Genomic DNA, 19489 nt, shown 5'->3' with positions numbered 1-19489 from the left:
ATGTTCATAGATAACGAATCCGCAATAAAAATTTTGTCCGTCCGTCCGTCCGTCCGTCTGTCCGTCCGTCTGTCACGTCGATATCTTGAGTAAATCAAATCCGATTTCAAAAAATTTTTTCCCTGAAAGATAGTCAAAATAGTGAGGCTAAGTTCGAAGATGGGCGATTTTGGGTCGACCCTTTCGGAGCTGGGGCCCAATAAGTGCCTAACTGTTTTTCGACGATATCTCCAGACATTTAAGCACTACACTTGTAAGTGATCCGTCAAATGAAAGGTATTTACAATACCGATCGACAAAAAAAAAGTTTATGAAAATTGGATGACCGACTCGTGAGTTAGACCCCTTGGTGTGAACTAGGTACAGGGCGGCAAGCCGTTTTTGCTTGTAGGTTGGCCACATTTGAACGTATTTAGATGGATTTTGCTTTATTAGATAGGTATTGACCGTACCAATCAGAGAAAAAAAAGTTTATGACATTCGATTCACCGGAGCGTGAGCTAGGTCTCTTGGAGTGAGCTTATATGTGGCTACTCGGCCGTACAGTGAAGGTGGTGTTTTTTGTTAATATCTCGAGTAAACTTTGACCGAATTTCATGATTTTTTTTTGTTTGAAAGGTACTAACGAATGTAAAGCAGCCGTACTACTTTCCACCTCCTAACAAAATGGCCGTCGGCCGCCATTTTGGATTTTTGTAAAATCAATATAAATCGGTGAAAATGATACTTACTTAATTTTAGGTCAATTCGAAATTTGTGTTACATTTGAAAGGAACGTCGTACGGGGCTTCGTAATTGCGCTATGCGCAATTTTTAAGACGTACACATTTCATAAGAATTTTACTTTACCGACGTTTACGGGCGCAGTAGGCTTACGGTAAGAGTAGGGCGACGGACGAACTAGGGTCACGTACGCAATAGATGTACGGGTTTGTACGGGGCTCAGTCGCAGCAAACGCTCCGACTGTTCTGACGGCTCGTTTTTTATTGATATCAGTAGAGGGCAGCCTAGTGATTAAGAATCACATTAATTAAAATCAAGTGTACGGCAAAATTTTGATATAGACGAATTTTTCTTTGTTTGGGAGCTGCGTTAATTATTTTTTCACTGTAAATTTGTATTGCTGAGTTAGCTTAGAGTCTCACCTTTCCAACGATACCAAACGTGCTGTGTTTCAACATGGACAAATAACTTTCATACGGACTTAAGGGCTACCTAAGGACTAGCTTGGGTACGTAAGAAAGTTATTTGTCCATGTTGAAACACAGCACGTTTGGTATCGTTGGAAAGGTGAGACTCTAAGCTAACTCAGCAATACAAATTTACAGTGAAAAAATAATTAACGCAGCTCCCAAACAAAGAAAAATTCGTCTATATCAAAATTTTGCCTTGATTTCAATTAATGTGATTCTTAATCACGGGCTGCCCTCTACTAATATCAAAAAAAAGTAGTCATGTGCCCGACATATCAGTAATGGACATTTTCATGATCACCGTGGCTAAAGATTTAAATTTATATGAAAATCCAACGACTATTTTCGTTACTATGTTGGATTTTCATACAAACCTGGCTGTCAGATGTACTTTCCGTGCTGAGATCGACAATATTCTGCTGTATTCACGTGTGCAGCACTACAAATCTACAAATCAAACTACAACACAAAATGCAGAATAATTGTCGATATCTGGAACGCCAAATGGTGGTGTGCTTACGACCTTTCACTCTGATTTGACTAAATGACCACCACAATATTTTGATGACGAAAACAATAGATTACTCTACCAACATGCAATTACTATGTGACATACCTATTTACTAGAACGGGAAAGACGATCCGAGAGTCTACTAAATAATTTTTCTAGTGATAAGTGGTAAAATTTTGATTTCTATTTTTAGGTTTTCTTTTTCTTTCTTAGAAGTGGATGTTAGACAGATTTATAGAAAAAATTGATCAAAATTTAAATTATGAACGTAGTGTCTAATAGATACGCCAAATCTGTATCGATCTTGTATAACATCAACAGTTGTTAAACACAATAAATTACAAACACAATAAAGAGTTAAATCATATAGAAAAGGAAACAACAGTTCAAATTAAGTAAGAGAAAAAACAAAAATAGAAAGAGAGAGAGTGACTGTACAGTTACAGCTTTAAAATGTTCGTTTTTGACGTGAAAACTACCTTACCACACAAGTGCAAAAGTGAATTTAACTGAGGAGTCTCGGGAAAGGTACATTTATTTCAAACACCTCCACCCCTTGTGTGTCTGTTTTTCCTACACTTCCAGCCAGTCTGGTTGTTCCGGGAATATTTTGTATTACAAAAAGGATGTCAGTCGCATCAGCTATGTAAAACTCAAATAACATCACCGGCCGGTTATATGACTTTTATGCCGATGCGTATTCATCTATGATCACCATCTGGATAACACTATTTCCTGATGCAAACAAACTTTTGCACGTAAAATATGTCATACGAAAATCCGGTGGTCACATTTGAATCACAGTGAGACGTGCGACCAAATGTGATGCACAATTACCTTTCCCGCATCTCAATTTTGTGTCTGTGTCATTTTTCGAATTGATAGACTTTGTTGTCAAATGTTATGCATGCATGACATACGTGTCCTTGAGACTGAAGACTTTTGTTCTAGGTCAAATTGTTAGGTCAGTGTTCTACGTCATTGCAGATTTCAGTAAAAAAATAAATGAAATTTAGAGTCCAGTTTGATAGTAGGATGGTATTTGCGTACAACAAAAACACAGCAAATTTTATGGTTACATGATGTTTGTGTTTGCGCCTTGAATAAATGGATTGGAGCGGTGGAATAACTGGACAATTGACAAAATCACAAAAAGAAAAATTCGAATAAAATAAAAAACGGAACCAAAAAAAACGAACGGTACATGAATGACTTCATTTGGTTTTATAGCTTAAGTGAGTCGAGTGATGCTAATGAAGAACGTCTAGATAGACCCAAACTGGGTGGTCCACTGACCAGTGATGTTGTTCCAAATAATTTGTACCATCCAATGACAATATTCGATAAATTTAAATCGTCCAGCATAATTTGGGCAACACCCATGAACACTTTTTTTCCCTCGATGCGACCATAATCGCCCCAAACAGTAACCTGTTAAACGAAAAAAGAAAATGTTTTTTTTATCGAAACCTTTAATGCTGTGCAGATGATTCAAAGTAAATTTCCCGAAAAAATTAGTATCCGCTCCTCCGTGAAAGTGTTTTTCTTGCTCACGTAACTCACGTTTCGGTTGAATGAATTTTTATTAAACATGTGGATGCACTTTGGATAGCATTACTCAGTTTGAACAAGGTTCCACAAAAGAAAAAAATATTTACGACCGCACCTTTTGGTGCAGCGGAATCCATAGCATCTACGGCTACAGAGAGAACTGATTTGAAAATCAGAAAATGACTAGCCCGACATGCTAGTTTTCGGTAACTTGACAGGTTTGAAGTTAGATTTGATTTTATCAGGCTCTGGTCAAGCAGGACATACCGTCATCATCACTCTTAAAGAGAGCAATAACTAAGTGTTAGTGTACCTACATTAGTAATCGGACTTAAGCGAAACTTGATGACTCACAAAAACTCGGCCAGCAAACTTTTTCAATTTTTTTTCTTTTTTATATGTTAGAAGGGACCTCATAGAAAGATAAAATGCTGTTTTAAGGTTGAAAAAAATGTTCAACCTGGTCACGGTGGTTTTTAGAAAGGGAAATAATCGGCTACTCGAAAATTTTCAAATTTTGATTTTTCGCAACCCGGAGATGATGAAGAAAAAAGTTTGTATGTGGCTTTTTGGTACCTATGGGCCACTAGAATTTTTTCTGGAGGGGTCCATTTCCGATCCCAAAAAATCGACCACCCCTAACCTACATATCGACGTGAAAGAGATCCAATTAAAATTACTACTATTGTTCTTCTGTCAAGTTCGACAGTGGAAGAACAAAATAAAAATGTTAACTAGGTCTTCTTCGCGTCATTATGTGCATAGCTAGCGTAATTTTATCTGAAGGCAGACAGAACTAAGAAACTATGTTTTGCGTAATGTTCTTCCTGACTTCAATTATTCTTACCTGCAGAATACACCCAGCAAACGGTTCTCGAAATGCCAATTGTTGTTGATATAATGGATCTAATGTTTTTCTAGCAGTCGTTGTTTTCATTTTAACTAAACATTTTTTACCAGACACTAAATATACTTTTACATAAGGCGCGGGAAGAATTTTCGAACCAGGCTTTGACTGAAATTTTCAAGTTATTGAGAAACCTCGAAATTTGTGGACTGTCATTAACATCGAAATATTTACTTGTAATCCTCTTGCTCGTATGACCTCCACTTCCAGATAACCTTTTTGATGGCACATTGACAATTGAATATCACCTCTAGACGGATCGCCGAGAACTTGTCGTCCGACTAACTGACCCGGACCCAAACCGTCAATAAAATCGGACAACGGTCCACCATCAGCCATGCGCAAAGACGGTGACCATCTGTGTTTTTCGCATCAATTAATCATGCAATTGAAAAAGTTTGTATTTAGTGTAATGGAAGGCAACGGTAAAAAATACGAAATAAAGAAACAAAAAAAATTAAAAAAAAAAATCTTCTAAATTGAGCATGAGCTTCAAAATGGTGAAGAATAAAATTTGTGTGTTTGATTGAGCAATACAGTTATGAACGCCTAAAAGCGCCACCATGTGCTATAATCTCGTATTTGTTTCAGACCACTTCGTTCCTTGTGAATTAAGCGCATGTGAAACGCCTGTGAAAGTGTGGTACAAAGTGGACTAAATGAAAATGACAAATTGATACCACGGCGACACTTTTAGCTGTTCATAACTGTATGAAACGATTCAGAAACAAGATGTTAAAAAAGTTGAAGTAAAAACACAATTTTCTGATTAAAAATTCCGTTGTTGTACAGGGAGATATAGATCTAGAAAAATAAAATGAATCTAAGGCGACAATCTAATACAACAAGGCCAGTCTACATGAACAGCACAAACATTTAAAATAAAAATACTTAGAACTAAACGTCCTTGTCCAGTCCACAAATACCGTGCAAATTTTGTCGATTTCAATCATTTAAGGGTGTCATCTCTGAGGCGACTGAAGTATTGTAAGTATATGTACGTGTGTTACAATTGCTTGCAGCTTTCACGAGTACGGTTGTGAAGATTGTTTTATTGTAATAGATTGTTGTGAGGGAACGGAGCCAATTCAATATAATAATGAAAAAAGCAGAGAGATGCTAATACGACGACTGGGTCGTTTCGACGGATAGGGGGAATATGTCGAATAATTTTGAAATTGGTTAAGCAAACATGTATTGAATTCTCTCTCAAAAACCCAACTGCCATTCAACATATTCCCTCTTCTCTCTCAAAAACCCAACTTTCATTCGACATATTCCCTCTATCCGTCGAAACGACCCAGTCGTCATATTAGCAACTCTCTGGAAAAAAGACGGTATTTGACGCAAGCTTATGTTGATCGATATAAGCTTGCGTCAACGCAGTCTGTTTTCATTGAGCCGGAGGTAGCTTAGAATTGTAACGCATACTGGAGCTATGCGGTGCGATTAGTTTAAGAAATGGCTTTTCGAAATAAATGAAATTGAAATGAAATTAAGGTATTGTGATAATGAGTTGGCGGCGTCTTTGTTTGCAACGTTTTTTTAGTATTCAAAAGTTTGCCAAGGTCAAATTGTAAAAACGTTATGTAGTGTTACGATTCTTCTTGTATGTTGTGTATGTTGTTTGTGCATTCAACATCAACCTCGTAATTACACATACTTTAGCTAGTCGTATTTTCTGTTCAGTGTCGTCGATCAGTTATGAAAGTTGAAGCATCGAAAGTGCACAATTCTTGATTGATCAAAGTTCTCTGAATTCGTCGTTGTTAACTATAGTTAACAGGAAAAGTTCTCAAAGTAGATAAATTGAAGAAAACTACAATTTTCCGTAGCTGGAAAGTAAAGGGGAAATTTCATATTCACAGACCTCCACATCCGTCTGTGATAGAACAAATGTCTCATATTCACATTTTAAGATGGTATGGACTTACCGGAATGTCTAAACATGCAACACAAAAATATTTCTCTAAAAAGTCAGCGTTCATAAGAAGTGAGTCGTCAACTTATTTCCTCTACTCATGCTCAAAGCATAACTACAGTGATAACCATCACGTCGATTTCAGCTGTTCTAAACGAATAACGTTCGTGTATAACAAAATGCATGCACTGTTGTGGTAATAGTCGAGGTCTTAGAATCATTCATCTCGCATCCAGTTCGCACCTGGGTGCATTAGGCATTATTCGCACCCGCCCACAATTGACTGGTGTCCCGAGGAAAATATCTTCCTCGGCAAATAAACTTTTGGAAACTTCCCTTTTTTGTGTTTCAAGCAATAATGATGTTCCCATTTTTCGTTTTTTTTTTTATTCCGTTCCCAGTTTATACTGACACCTTTTATGATCTACCCACTCATCTTGCTTTTTGGAACTGCTGAAGTAAATATACCGTAAACGATAAATGTCTACTTCAGATGCGTATGGAATAACATAACCATACGTGGACGATGTATAACATACATGCTGCAAGTATTAAATTTTACTGTGACCACACTCAGAGCCATTGTTTTCGAATCATATGGCTTGTTTGTATACGGTTTGTTTGCGGCTTTTCCAGCGTTTAATAATCACACTCAAAGAGAGGAAGCCGTGTTTTTTCTAACGCCATAGACGCAACGATTTGTACAGACTTTTCGCCTGTTGGGGGCCTCGATTCTTATGCGTTCGTAACTCCAAAATATTCGTAGTGTATAAGAACTGTCAGGTACAAACGTGTGAGAATGCAGAACCTGTGATCTAAATAGTTTAATTAATTTAAATTTGGTGATTGTGTCTTTTCATGTGTCCATAGCTTTTTAATTCCGAATGTAGTAAACAAAGACATCTCAGAGCTTATCGAGTTTGACCCGTACGACCGAAATCTATCAAGATCCAATCATAGAAGCACATCGATGTGAAAAACAAAGCCCAAATTTACTCATTTTGACATTGTCCATAACCCCAACCAAAAAAATTGTTCTCCCAATGCTCTCTTACTCTAAAAAATTATCTTTTGTTCAGAGAGATGCTATTATGACGACTTGGTCGTTTCGACGGATAGAGGGAATATGTCGAATGATCTTGAAATTGGTTGAGAGAAAATGTATTGAATTCTCTTTCAAAAACCCAACTGTCATTCGACATATTCCCTCTATCCGTCCCAGTCATCATATTAGCATCTCTCTGCTTTTGTTTGACCATTTAACAAAAGCAAAATTTGAATGAGGTCTCCTTCGCATCGATTTGTATAGCTATACAGTTATTTCGCACTGGAAAACGCATATTTTCGATTGAAGCTTTGTGTACATTGATTCAGTATTGTTGACACTGAACCAGAGACGTTTTTGGGAAAAACATTTTCCCATATTTTCTTGAGCTTTCGCACATTTTTCTAATTTTTCCTTAGTTTAAAAAAAACATATTTTTGGGAAAATTTGGAAAAAATTGTGTAAAAGGTAAATGATTCAGGAAAACATGGAAAAATATTTTCCCAAAAATAATCCATGCACTGAACTGTCAATATTATTTAGTCACGTGATTAGATGTAATCTGCGTGATTGGTGAGTCTTTTTCAATTCAGTTAGCTTAAAATTGACCGACGCATTGGAAAAAGAGAGTTGCGGCCAGATTACGGCGACAGTAGTGGTTAGGCAAAACTTTTATTTCGAGAAAGTCAAAGGTTCTAAAGAATGTACACGAAGGAGGGTGTCGAATCATTATTAATATACTTGGGGAGAGTAGACATATACCTCACACATGCTGTCCTGCGTTGCGCTCTTCTTTTTTTAAATACAAAATATAGCTAAAATGCATACTACACGCACAATTTCCGAAAAAAAATAAATGGGAAATACATAGCCACATTAAAATTATTGGTTGATTAAATCGAATAAAAAATGACACCAAGCAGTCACAAAGAAATGATTTGTTCGAATGTATAGTTGTCCAACAATATGGAGAGTTTTGATTTTGTCATAAATGTTATAAAAGTTGGAGACAAGTAAGAGGAGAAAGACATAGATTTTAACGTTTATATTTAAACTATTGTTTGATTGGGCCAACAAAAATAGAGATAAAATGACCACAGAGAATTATTTGATTTTTTTTTTTGTTACATTTTGTTTTAATTCAACGTAAGAAAAGAAAATTCAAAATAAAAATGGAAAAAGTTAGAAATAAAAAACAAGAAGATTTTTGTGTCCAATTAGATTTGAGAAAAAAGTGACGAAACTCAAGCAAAATTATATTTTCTCTAAACAAAACAAAAAACAAATTCTTTAAAATTTTCTTAATTTTTGTGTGGTTATTGTCACTCTGTTATTTTTGCGCAACTTACAATGAGCCTTCGGAACTGGTAGATATGGAATGAAGACTTCCGGCATGACAAGTGGATTGAGCCGATGAAGCAGGCGATACTTCAACTGATCTTTGAATACTTCCCGCGGATGCCCTTTTTCGTTGTGATGATCCCTGGTCTGTATGGTATACATATTTGAATAATGTCAGTATTTTTATAAGAATTCATTTTGATTGGATTTTGACTTTAATTTTATTTTAAATTTTGTTTTTGGTTTTTATTTTGTGGAATTTAATGTGTTTTTAAGTGTTAGAGGGAAAATTGGGGAAATTTATTAGAGAAAATAGTGGAAGTTTGACGATGATGATCAGTAGTAGGTTTGAAGAGCACCATAGTTTAGTCGAAATTTTCGTCATGTCTACTAAATGATTTAAAAAATCCAATGACCAATAAAGACAATCGTAGAAATAATAATTTCAGCACTGGCCTGACACTCAACGATACTGAAACGAAGTACCGATTTCGTTAGTCTAAACTCAGTGACTTACATTTACTTTCCAATGAAAGTAGGAAAAAAGAATCTCTAAATTCGATGATTGTATTTCATTAACTTCTAGACTTATACATCCTTCGTGTAAACGATTGTAATTGTCAAAAAAAAATTTCTTGCAGACGAACTGCACATTGCACAGTATGAATTTTGTGTAGAAAATAACAACGACCACAAGACATTGAAATTAGTTTCGAGTGAAATTTCCTTCCTTTTCAAAGGTTACATAACGGTTGATACATACGACTCTGTATGGATGGTAATGTTGATATCGCATTAGCAATGAATGACATGAAATGGTTTTGTCGGATCTTACAATTCCACGCCTGTAGTTCCAAGTAAAGGAAAAAGTCAGAGGATAAATACTTAGATTAGGCTCCCTAATCACAAACGGTACGACGTTTAATTCGAAACTCAAAAATTTTCGAAGCGATTTGTTGTTTCGATTTTTTTACAAACGTATTAAAAAAGAGTAATAGATCGTTTGCAAATTTGCAGCCAACATTTAGGCGGAAAAGTATTCTCTTTTTGCCGATTTCCTGAACCAATTTTTTTTTTTTTTAAGCAAAACCACGCAAATATGTGTTACTTCATTAAAATCAAGTACACGGTGGGGCTGAACCAAATTTAAATAAAAAGGTATGATAACCTCAAATTTTTTTCATGAAATGTTAGCATGGGTGGACTGTAGATAATGTACATATAAAATATAAAAAAAAACCACCGAGCCGTTTTGCAGAAAGTTCTTTTCAACTGTTTGTAGACGTTGTTTTGATATGCTAAACTAACGTAAATATACCAAATTTATTTTTTTATAATAACCAATGCTCTCAGCTTTCGATTGATACGATACTTGCCATGTAAGTTTGGAAAAATTAGCTGCTACTGGCCACAGTATTATTTTATCTGATTCCCTTGACAGGGTGTTATGCCGGAAAATACCCTAAAATGTTTGTAGGAAAGGTTGTATGAAATGTTAGGAAAAACGGAATCGTTTGTCACAATATTTTGCTTTTAAACACGATAACTTGAGTAATTATCAGGTTGCTAGGAATCTCGCGCCGCGTCATTCACAATAATTCACATTTTGTATAAGGAAGATGCCACTTTGTGAGTTATTGTGAATGACGCGGCGCGAGATTCCCTAACACCAATTATCAACCAATTACCAATTTTATTTTTTAACAGCTATCACGGTGATAGTCAGCTATCATGGTGATAGTCAGCTATCACGGTGATAGTCAGCTATAACGGTGATAGTCAGCTATAACGGTGATAGTCAGCTATCATGGTGATAGTCAGCTATCACGGTGATAGTCAGCTATAACGGTGATAGTCAGCTATCACGGTGATAGTCAGCTATTACGGTGATAGTCAGCTATAACAGTGATAGTCAGCTATCACGGTGATAGTCAGCTATAACGGTGATAGTCAGCTATCACGGTGATAGTCAGCGGTGATAGTCAGCTATCACGGTGATAGTCAGCTATCACGGTGATAGTCAGCTATCGCGGTGATAGTCAGCTATAACGGTGATAGTCAGCTATCACGGTGATAGTCAGCTATCACGGTGATAGTCAGCTATCACGGTGATAGTCAGCTATCACGGTGATAGTCAGCTATCACGGTGATAGTCAGCTATCACGGTGATAGTCAGCTATCACGGTGATAGTCAGCTATCACGGTGATAGTCAGCTATCACGGTGATAGTCAGCTATCACGGTGATAGTCAGCTATCACGGTGATAGTCAGCTATCACGGTGATAGTCAGCTATCACGGTGATAGTCAGCTATCACGGTGATAGTCAGCTATCACGGTGATAGTCAGCTATCACGGTGATAGTCAGCTATCACGGTGATAGTCAGCTATCACGGTGATAGTCAGCTATCACGGTGATAGTCAGCTATCACGGTGATAGTCAGCTATCACGGTGATAGTCAGCTATCACGGTGATAGTCAGCTATCACGGTGATAGTCAGCTATCACGGTGATAGTCAGCTATCACGGTGATAGTCAGCTATCACGGTGATAGTCAGCTATCACGGTGATAGTCAGCTATCACGGTGATAGTTGGCTATAGTCAGAGATAGCAGGTGAAAGTCAGCTATCACAAAGGATAGTTTTCTACAACGGTGATAGTCAGCTATTGAATCGTTATTCAAATGTATGAAATGACACTAAAAAAAACAATCAATCAGAAAACTTTAAAACTCCGACGAGTGTGAAGTTTGCGGCCAGAGCGAAGCGAGGGCCGTAATTCGCACGAGTCGTGCTATTTTATTCATGATTAAAGGTTTTGTGAATGTAGAAAGTACCGGGGGCTTTCTTTTTGTACATAAGTGTAAGGGAAGAACGACTGCTAAGAATTTCGCGCCGCGTAAGAGTCCTCTAATCGTTCCAAATTCGCATCTTTTACTTTTGTTTAACGTTACAATAAGACTATAAAACTGAATAATAGACGACTTGTACGAGTGGAAAGTTTGCGGGCAGAGCGGAGCTAGAGCCGTAATTCACACGAGTCTCTGTCTACTTATATATTGTTGATTAAAAATCTGGCCGCAAATTTACAAGAAAATAGAGAACAGAAAAAGTGGTTTTCCAAAGAACTTGTACTCAAGCGAAGGTTTTAACATCAGTTATTTGTGATGTTTCGGAAGATTGACAACGAAAAATAAAATGAAATTGATTAAAAATATATTTTAAACAAATTGTCTGTCAGGTGACCTGACCCACCCAAAAGGTGGGGCCTAGATTCTGTTTATTAACAAAAAACGACTTTAAAAAAATGTTTGCTCCTAAAATCACTCTTTTTTTATACCACACAATAGGGACGGTAGCAGCTAATTTTTCCAAACTTATATGGCAAGTATGGTATCAATCGAAAGCTGAGAGCATTGGCTATAATAAAAAAATAAATTTGGTATACTTACGTTAGTTTAGCATATCAAAACAACGTCTACAAACAGTTGAAAAGTACTTTCTGCAGAACGGCTCGGTGTTTTTTTTAATATTTTATATGTACATTATCTACACTCAATCCATGCTAACATTTCATGAAAAAAAGTTGAGGTTATCTTACCTTTTTATTTAAATCTGGTTCAGCCCCACCGTGAAATGTACGGAAAAACGTTGAGATAGACGATTTTTTCTTTGTTTGGGAGCTGCGTCAATTTTTTTTGCTCTAAATGTGTATTGTTGAGTTAGAGTCTCACCTTGTCAACGATACCAAACATGATGTGTTTAAACACAAGTCAATTAATTTTCTTACGGACTTAAGCTACACTGAAAATGAACCGAACCAAATTTTTTCACGTAATGGATCGTTTTCGCATGGAGCAATCTGATATGCAGTGGTCAATTTTCGAGTGGTGCATAAAAATCATTTTCACGAACATAATTGATCCGGAATGTAACGAAAATTCAGAGTAAAATATTGTTTCAATAACACTTGACATAAGAAGTGCACACCATAAAATAAAAAAAAATCGGAAATAGTTATTTATGCAATTCCGTCGCAGAATCGTATAGATAAACATTTTACGATCAGTCGTTCGGTACTGGATACAGGATATTATTTCAATTATATAATGGTAAATAAAAATGTTTAAAATTAGTTAATACGATTATGATTATGTATAATAATAATGTTAGCGTGCAAATATTTCTAAGATTTTTTTTGGCAATGTCATTTTTTCTAACCAATTATACGCCCAATTCGAAATGGATTATGTACACGCCCATTAATAATGTAAAAAATTATAAATAATGCTAAACACTACAATCGGTATTTTGTTCCGCTAAAGCATCTAAGAAGCTACACTTTGCTTCTATGTCTCCCTGTGTAGATTATTTATTGTCTTATCAATTATAAATTAAAAACAGAAATGATTGATGTTGAACATTAAACAACTCAATGAATTCGATTGAGTTCTCGACAACAACAAAAAAATAAATAAATGAAAACTAAAGACGACGATGCACTATATTTCGTAAAACTAAAAAAACTGATCAATCAACAAATCAAAAATTTAAAAGAAAATCAAAAAAAAATCTAATCTCTCGAACCTGTCACCGTCGCCACCACTTCCCTCGCCATCGCTTGATGCTGAAGAGCCTCGCGACAGGCCCCCTCGCATTTCCCCTGGAAGTATTTCTTCGCTTCGATGTACAGTAAAGGAATTCTTACCCTTTTTTCCGAAACCCATACGTCTCTTTCGACCTTAATCATACAACATAATGACATTAATTTTAACAAAATATAATCATCGACGAATGTTGCTCTGCGGGTGAATTAACATAATTTACAATATATGTGTTTCATAAACTGCTCTACAATATTCTTATATTTCGTAGTGTAAGTGTGACAAGAGAGATAGACAGATAAGGAGAGGGGGAGTGAAAAATGGAAAAAGGTTGGCGGAATTGGAACTTTTGATGTTATTGTTGTATATAATAGTCGAGTGAGCTAAGTACAGAGAATGTGAGTTTGAAGTGAGAGAGGAAATTCTGCACTGTAAAAGTCAGAAATTCGACACAAACATTGTACGTGTGTGTTGTTTTGCCTTGCAGATTAAGAGCAATGGACCCTTTGCAAATTTGTAGTCTATATTTAGGCGGAAAAATGTTCGTTTTTTGATGATTTCTCTGAACCAAAATCTTTTTTTTTTAAGTAAGACCAATAAAGCATTTATGAAAACTGATCTCTATGCACTTGCCTCTCCATTTCTAATGAATTTACTTCGACTTTGACGCCAATGTACGGGTATAATTGGATTACTTAATTTCAACCGAATTGAACGAATTAGTAGTCCAGGTGCTTATATCATTTAAAGAGTGGCTCTCTGTAGGATACAAGTTCACAAGTTCTAGATGATAGAGTGAAGGGGAATGCCCCGACATGATACCTACATCAGAGCTCTGCTTCTAGCATGAACCGAAGAAATATTTGGAGTCTTATGCATAAAAAAAGGCATTTTCTCGTAAAGATACAGGAAACTGGTGCGATTGGTAACCGTTTTCCGGAAACACTGCGCAAAAAAACACTAAGTTTGAGGAACCCTACAGCCGACATGTTTATTTGACTGTCGACGTAGGTTCATGATTCATGTTGCTATGCGGCCCATTAACAAATAGTCGATGTCTGAAAGTTATTCGAGTTTTTCTTTTTATAGAAAAACGGTAAAAATACCGGAACTACCGGTCTAAAAGAGCAGGGGAAAAATTTAGTTCAATACTTTTTCATACTCAGGACAAAAGTGACCGAATTAAAATTTTTATTGTGACAGAAGAACAAAGGAAAAAATTGAATTCTTTCTTTTTAACTCTTTCGCGTTGCTTTGTACTATGAGTAATTACACCTAGAGATAGGAAATTTCGAACAAAATTACGTAAAATGTGTGGTCCCAACATTGGTGTAAAATTATACGAAATGTGTATCTTATACAAACCGATGTTGGGACCAATGAAAGTAGATAAGTAGGTATGGCCAGTCCATACAAGTCGGAGCACATACGGATTTGCATGGCGCCACCTCAAACGAACTCATTTCTTGTGCAAATTTCCACTAGAACAAATTTGAACGTTTGGCCATACCTATCGATTTACTTTCATTGGTTGGGACCACATTTCGTCGTTCAAATTTTCTCTCTCGGTATAATTACTCTTAGGCTTTGTGTAGGTCGGTTCGCTTTATTTATCATAAAGTTTGTTAGAATGTTTAACTAATTATGAGCGTCATGGGTTACGTGAATACTTCAGGACTGATACTGATCTTCAATACGAATTCAGTGTTAGTCCCATAGTCTCGGACGCAGCACCTTTTTTCCGATAATTTCAAACTCTAGTCACTAAAGAGAGCTAAAATTTCAATTTTGTAAGAATCTGTGCTGGTTGGCATGAAGCTAATATATTTGAATATCTGATGCTTAATTCACTCGACTATAAGTCGTGTGTGGAATTTTTGTGGTTACGATTCCGTCATTTTAATAGAAACTTTGCGCAGAGTTCTTAATAATAGTCTCACCTGTGGCCGACAATTGTGATGTGGAGTTACTTTTCTTTCCCATACCAGAGCCGAATCGATCTCTGTCCCGATTGAGTGACGTTTCACTTTTCGGCGAACGTTGATCAGGTCGTCGTCGTGACATCTCCAATCCTTGTAAACTAACTGCTGTATCACTTAAGCTACCATCTTGAAGTCAGAATTTTTTTTGTTGTTGTTATTGTGTTTGAAGACAGATGTTTCCACATTAGACAACAGAGCAAAAGTAAATCGTCTTACCAATCTTATCATCTGGTGTTCCCTCCGCATTCGACATACTGCGGTTAAATGAACTTCGGTTAAATGATTCTCTTTGTTCCCGATCGCTCAGCCCTCGGTCTGAGTCCCGTTCACGATGGTGCCTGTCCCGATATGAATCTCGGCCACCATTACTGTTCCGGCCACGTCCTCGATCACGTACATCATAGTCACTGCTTTGTTTCAAATGTTCGTTGGATGATTTTTTGAGTGATGCACGTTTTGGGATTGCAGGTAACGGAGCAGTGCCAAGCGATTTATGAAAAGTGGAAGCAGAGTTAGCAATACTACCAGCTGGATTGTTTAAGTCAGAAAGCGTGGATGACTTTGGATCAAATTCATAGTATTCGGGCTGATCGTTTATACTAACGGAACTACGATTTCGATTTGTTAACTGATTTGACGGAAATGAAGGATTTGATGCCAATGCATCCAAACTACTGCTACGTCGTTTAATGAATCGGGGACTAAGTTTACGATTTGGTGACTCAAAAACATCATCTGAACCACTGTCAGTTGATGGAGTAGACACAGCTTTGTCGTCTTTCGAATGAGTCTTTGCTTCGGTCGTCGTAGACTTCGCCTGACAGACCATAATTTCTTTGCTCAACCTTTCAGACAGTTTCCTCTGGTGGGCCTCTGTCGTTTCGGTTCGTTTTTCGGGACGTTCATTTCTCCTGCGAATGCTAGGTGATTCTAACCTTCGATCTACAGGATTTTTTCTTCTTCTTGACGTTGCAAATTTCGAATGATCATCATCATCGAACTCATTCCACTGCCTGACTATATTTAACGACATGCTCGATCTACGAAAATTATGTGTTCCACGTTCAACCCATCTTCGGGTCATGTTATCATGGCGGTTACATGATTTTCTGTCAGTGCGTTGATTACTCCAATTGGGTTCCGAGTCATATCCCCCAGTCGCATCAAAAAGATTGGTCGCAAAGTTATCAGAATTTCGAGTTCTCAGATTTTTTTTTGCTGTCGAAAAGCATTGATCGAATGGAACTATCTTCTTCGGAGCGCCACAACTCAACGCTTTCAATGATTCAGATGATGTTGGATAGGCATATGTGCCAGCATTCAAATTGCGTTCGTTTGTTCTTTCGTTGAAAGATTCGGCTTTTGGTTCCACATTGGAGAATGACTCAAAGTATCTGGAATTGGGGACAGACATTGACATGACGTTGGCATTCAAGTCGTCCGAATACATGCCCTCAAATTTACTCGAAGGTAAATTGTCTAAGAAATTGTTCAATGTGTAAGCATCAAGATGATCACTACCTTGCATATAGCGATATTCGAGCATTGAATTACGGTTGGGTACCGCTTTTTTCGCCATACCAATTTTACTGGGGACATTCAAGGAGTTAGACAATGAATTACTTCTGGGTAAACTTAGGTTAAGATGGGATAAAGGGTTTTGGTTGATTTTACAGTCGGTGTGACTATTTGGGGAATAGTATCCGGTAGAGGGTACTATAGGTGACATCAAGTTCGTTGAGCACGTGTGAATCGAGTTTTTACGAAAAGTTTCCAAGTTCGTTTGACGACCCGACAAGTATCGCGATGGTAAACTTTGCTGCTTATTTGTTCTAATGTGAATGTTGGTTGGCATGGTGGTACACAATTAAATAAAATGTCAAACACAAAAACCAAACATTACCTGAGTCCACGAGATCCTCGTGGTCGTTCCGATTGTGTTGAAAATGCACTTGAGGTAACACTAACTACCGATTCCATATCCGAATCACCGAAATCGCCCATAAAGTCTTTATCTGGAGACAACGAATGTCTCGGTCTTAATCTTGGCTCCAGCGAATGCATTGTCAAATCACTATCCGATAAACCGGCATAGTGTCGCTCCCAGCCGCCCATACCAGTACTTCGATACGTTTGTTGATGCTGATGATGCGTTTGTCTAGCCCGATGCCGACTAAAACGTCCGACACCGCGCTCCTCAAAATCCTGCACTAACCGCTCTCTCAGCGCCGATCGACTATTCGATGTGTGTGGTACCTGTGGAAGTTGTCGTTTCTTTGGCGATCCAGTTGGAGTGGCTGTGGCAGACCGTGACTGAAATCTGGATCCATACTGTTGAATCGGAAGAGCTGGATAATCGGCGTACCGCTCATCTGGTGGTGATAAGGAACCCCTTCGTGGACTATTGCTACGATAATGGTCGCTTGGCGCAGCCGAATGACTTCGCTGATTTAAAGACATTGTACCGTTTCGTGGTGGAATTACGTTCTGGATTAAAGAAAATTGGTTAAAATATGGACGTCGTTCTTAGTTCTGATAAGTGTGAGGCAATTACACTAACGAAACAGCGGAAAATGAATGCAAAAGGGATGTTTTTGAGGCTGCTGACCAAGCTTTGGAAAATAAAGTTTAGAAGAGATTACTACCATAACACCTGATCAACTGTTTTCAGTCGAATGGAGTACTAGCGCACATGCTTCGAAACCTGTTTGTTGGTTCCCAAAGTTAAACTACTCCTCATGGTCCATCATCTTCCCAGTTCTAGAACTTTAGGATTTTAAAGGATTTGTGAGTTTTTTTATTGGGTTCCCTTCTTGAATTTTGAGATTGTTGAGGTAGTAGTATCGTGGTTCCCAAAATATGAGAAGGTTGGTTCCTAAGATTCCATCATAAATTTATGGTCGTGAATGCTTTTTCCTAAATTTGATTTTTTATGAAAGGTACTTCGGACGGCCTTTCGTAACTGCGCAATTTTTAGGATACATTCGGTAAAATTGTACGTGTCGCACTTGGACTACGCGGGAAATAGGATTCAGTATACGTTATATGATCATGCATACAACAGGTATACGGGATAGTACGCTCTTCACTTGTTTTTACAACAAAATCTAACTTGACAGCCAACTAACAATACCCATACGGTTCGATGGAAATCAACGGCTACAGAACAGAATATACTTACATGTGATGTCACTTGATTACTGTGATAGCTTTGTCCGATCCCCGAAACCGTTCGACAATCACGTGCTACCATTGCAGTTGCTCGTTTACGACCTTGCGGTGACATGTCCCGCCGAGATCGCCTTTCCAAAGACTCCGCCTGAAAATACACCATGGAAAAATGTCGTTTTAAGCCACAAGCCATGACCGACTGATGGATCATTCATATACATATTGTTCTGCTTACTTTTGACGTGGATATACTTTGATGTTAACTCAAAGTAGCTAAACAATATGTATAAAAACGTGGTTCGTTAATTCGTAAATTTTGTTTCGACGATATAAGGTTTTACTATTTGAATAGAGATTAATTATTGTATATGCTTAGGTTTAATCAAACAACGCCCAACGTTATTACTAAAGCTCTACTAGTCCGGGTGCTTATGTCATCTCGTCGAATTGAATATTTTTAATTTGTATTTCTGTTCTATGTGATAGTGTCCAAAAGTGTGGAACGATTTTTTTTCCCGGGTACGGTAAACCGGTAGTATCGTTTTTACCGTTTTTTGATTTTATGAAGAAAAATATTTAAAAAGCTCGATATAAAGAAGCAACATTTTTGATCCAACTTTTGTGAAAAACAAAATGGCGGATAGCTGACTATATATGTTCCACCAGCGTTACAATAGTACCACTCTTTTAGTTCCACTTTTTTCGTAAAAGGAAAAAGTGGAACTATCTTCACGCCACATATATGCAGCGTTACAATAGTTTCACTTTTTTAGTTCCACTTTCCTTATACAAGTAAAACTATTGTAACGTTGCATATATGTGGCGTGACAATAGTTCCACTTTTTCCCTTTTACGGAAAAAAGTGGATTTAAAAGAGTGGTACTATTGTAACGCTGGTATATGTTCCGGAAACACTGCGAAAAAAAACAGCTAACTTTGAAGATCTTCAGAGAAAAGCAAGAAAAGATTCTCAAATCTTAGAAAAATTTTGAATCGTTTTCTCAAATTCGAAAAAATGGAAAAAATTAAGGAAAATTCGAGAAAATCATGAAAACTTTTTTCTAAGATAGACAGTACTTTGAGCCACTCTCCAACCGTCATCTTTATTTAATTTTTATTTTGGGTACACGGTTCATGTAGTAATGGAGCCCAATAATACCTTTCTCGATATCTAGCAGTGAAAGGTGCATGCGATCCTAAGATATTTACCAAAAAGTTATTAGTCAGTACTTTTGGTTCACTTTAATATGTTACGTAATGATCA

The 19489-nt window shown here is 37.1% G+C and overlaps 1 protein-coding gene across 7 annotated transcripts in view; it reads right to left on the bottom strand.

The window, feature by feature from the left end:
• The window catches only part of LOC119075243 (regulating synaptic membrane exocytosis protein 1), a 72717-nt gene that overhangs the window by 6381 nt on the left and 46847 nt on the right, over positions 1-19489 (bottom strand). Inside the window, exons 14-21 of one of the 7 annotated variants that reach the window (XR_005087342.1) lie at positions 18236-18373; positions 16958-17541; positions 15271-15464; positions 15013-15180; positions 8479-8617; positions 4338-4521; positions 4104-4271; positions 1811-3136 (exon numbers count right to left, since the gene is read on the bottom strand). Coding sequence is in view for 2 of the 7 variants with exons in the window: in XM_037181639.1 (XP_037037534.1) it covers positions 3002-3136; positions 4104-4271; positions 4338-4521; positions 13056-13209; positions 15013-15180; positions 15271-15464; positions 16958-17541; positions 18236-18373 (1725 nt within the window). In the remaining 5 variants the exon portion in view is untranslated. Of the gene's footprint in view, positions 1-1810; positions 3137-4103; positions 4272-4337; positions 4522-4971; positions 5000-8478; positions 8618-13055; positions 13210-15012; positions 15181-15270; positions 15465-16957; positions 17542-18235; positions 18374-19489 lie in introns of those variants that run through there. The other 6 variants (XR_005087340.1, XR_005087343.1, XR_005087341.1 and 3 more) reach the window with 6 other exon arrangements.

The sequence above is a fragment of the Bradysia coprophila genome, unplaced genomic scaffold, assembly GCF_014529535.1.
Source record: "Bradysia coprophila strain Holo2 unplaced genomic scaffold, BU_Bcop_v1 contig_193, whole genome shotgun sequence".
NCBI classification, from domain to species: domain Eukaryota; kingdom Metazoa; phylum Arthropoda; class Insecta; order Diptera; family Sciaridae; genus Bradysia; species Bradysia coprophila.
The sequence above is the reverse complement of the archived record's forward strand: the minus strand, read 5'-3'. Positions and strand labels throughout refer to the sequence as shown.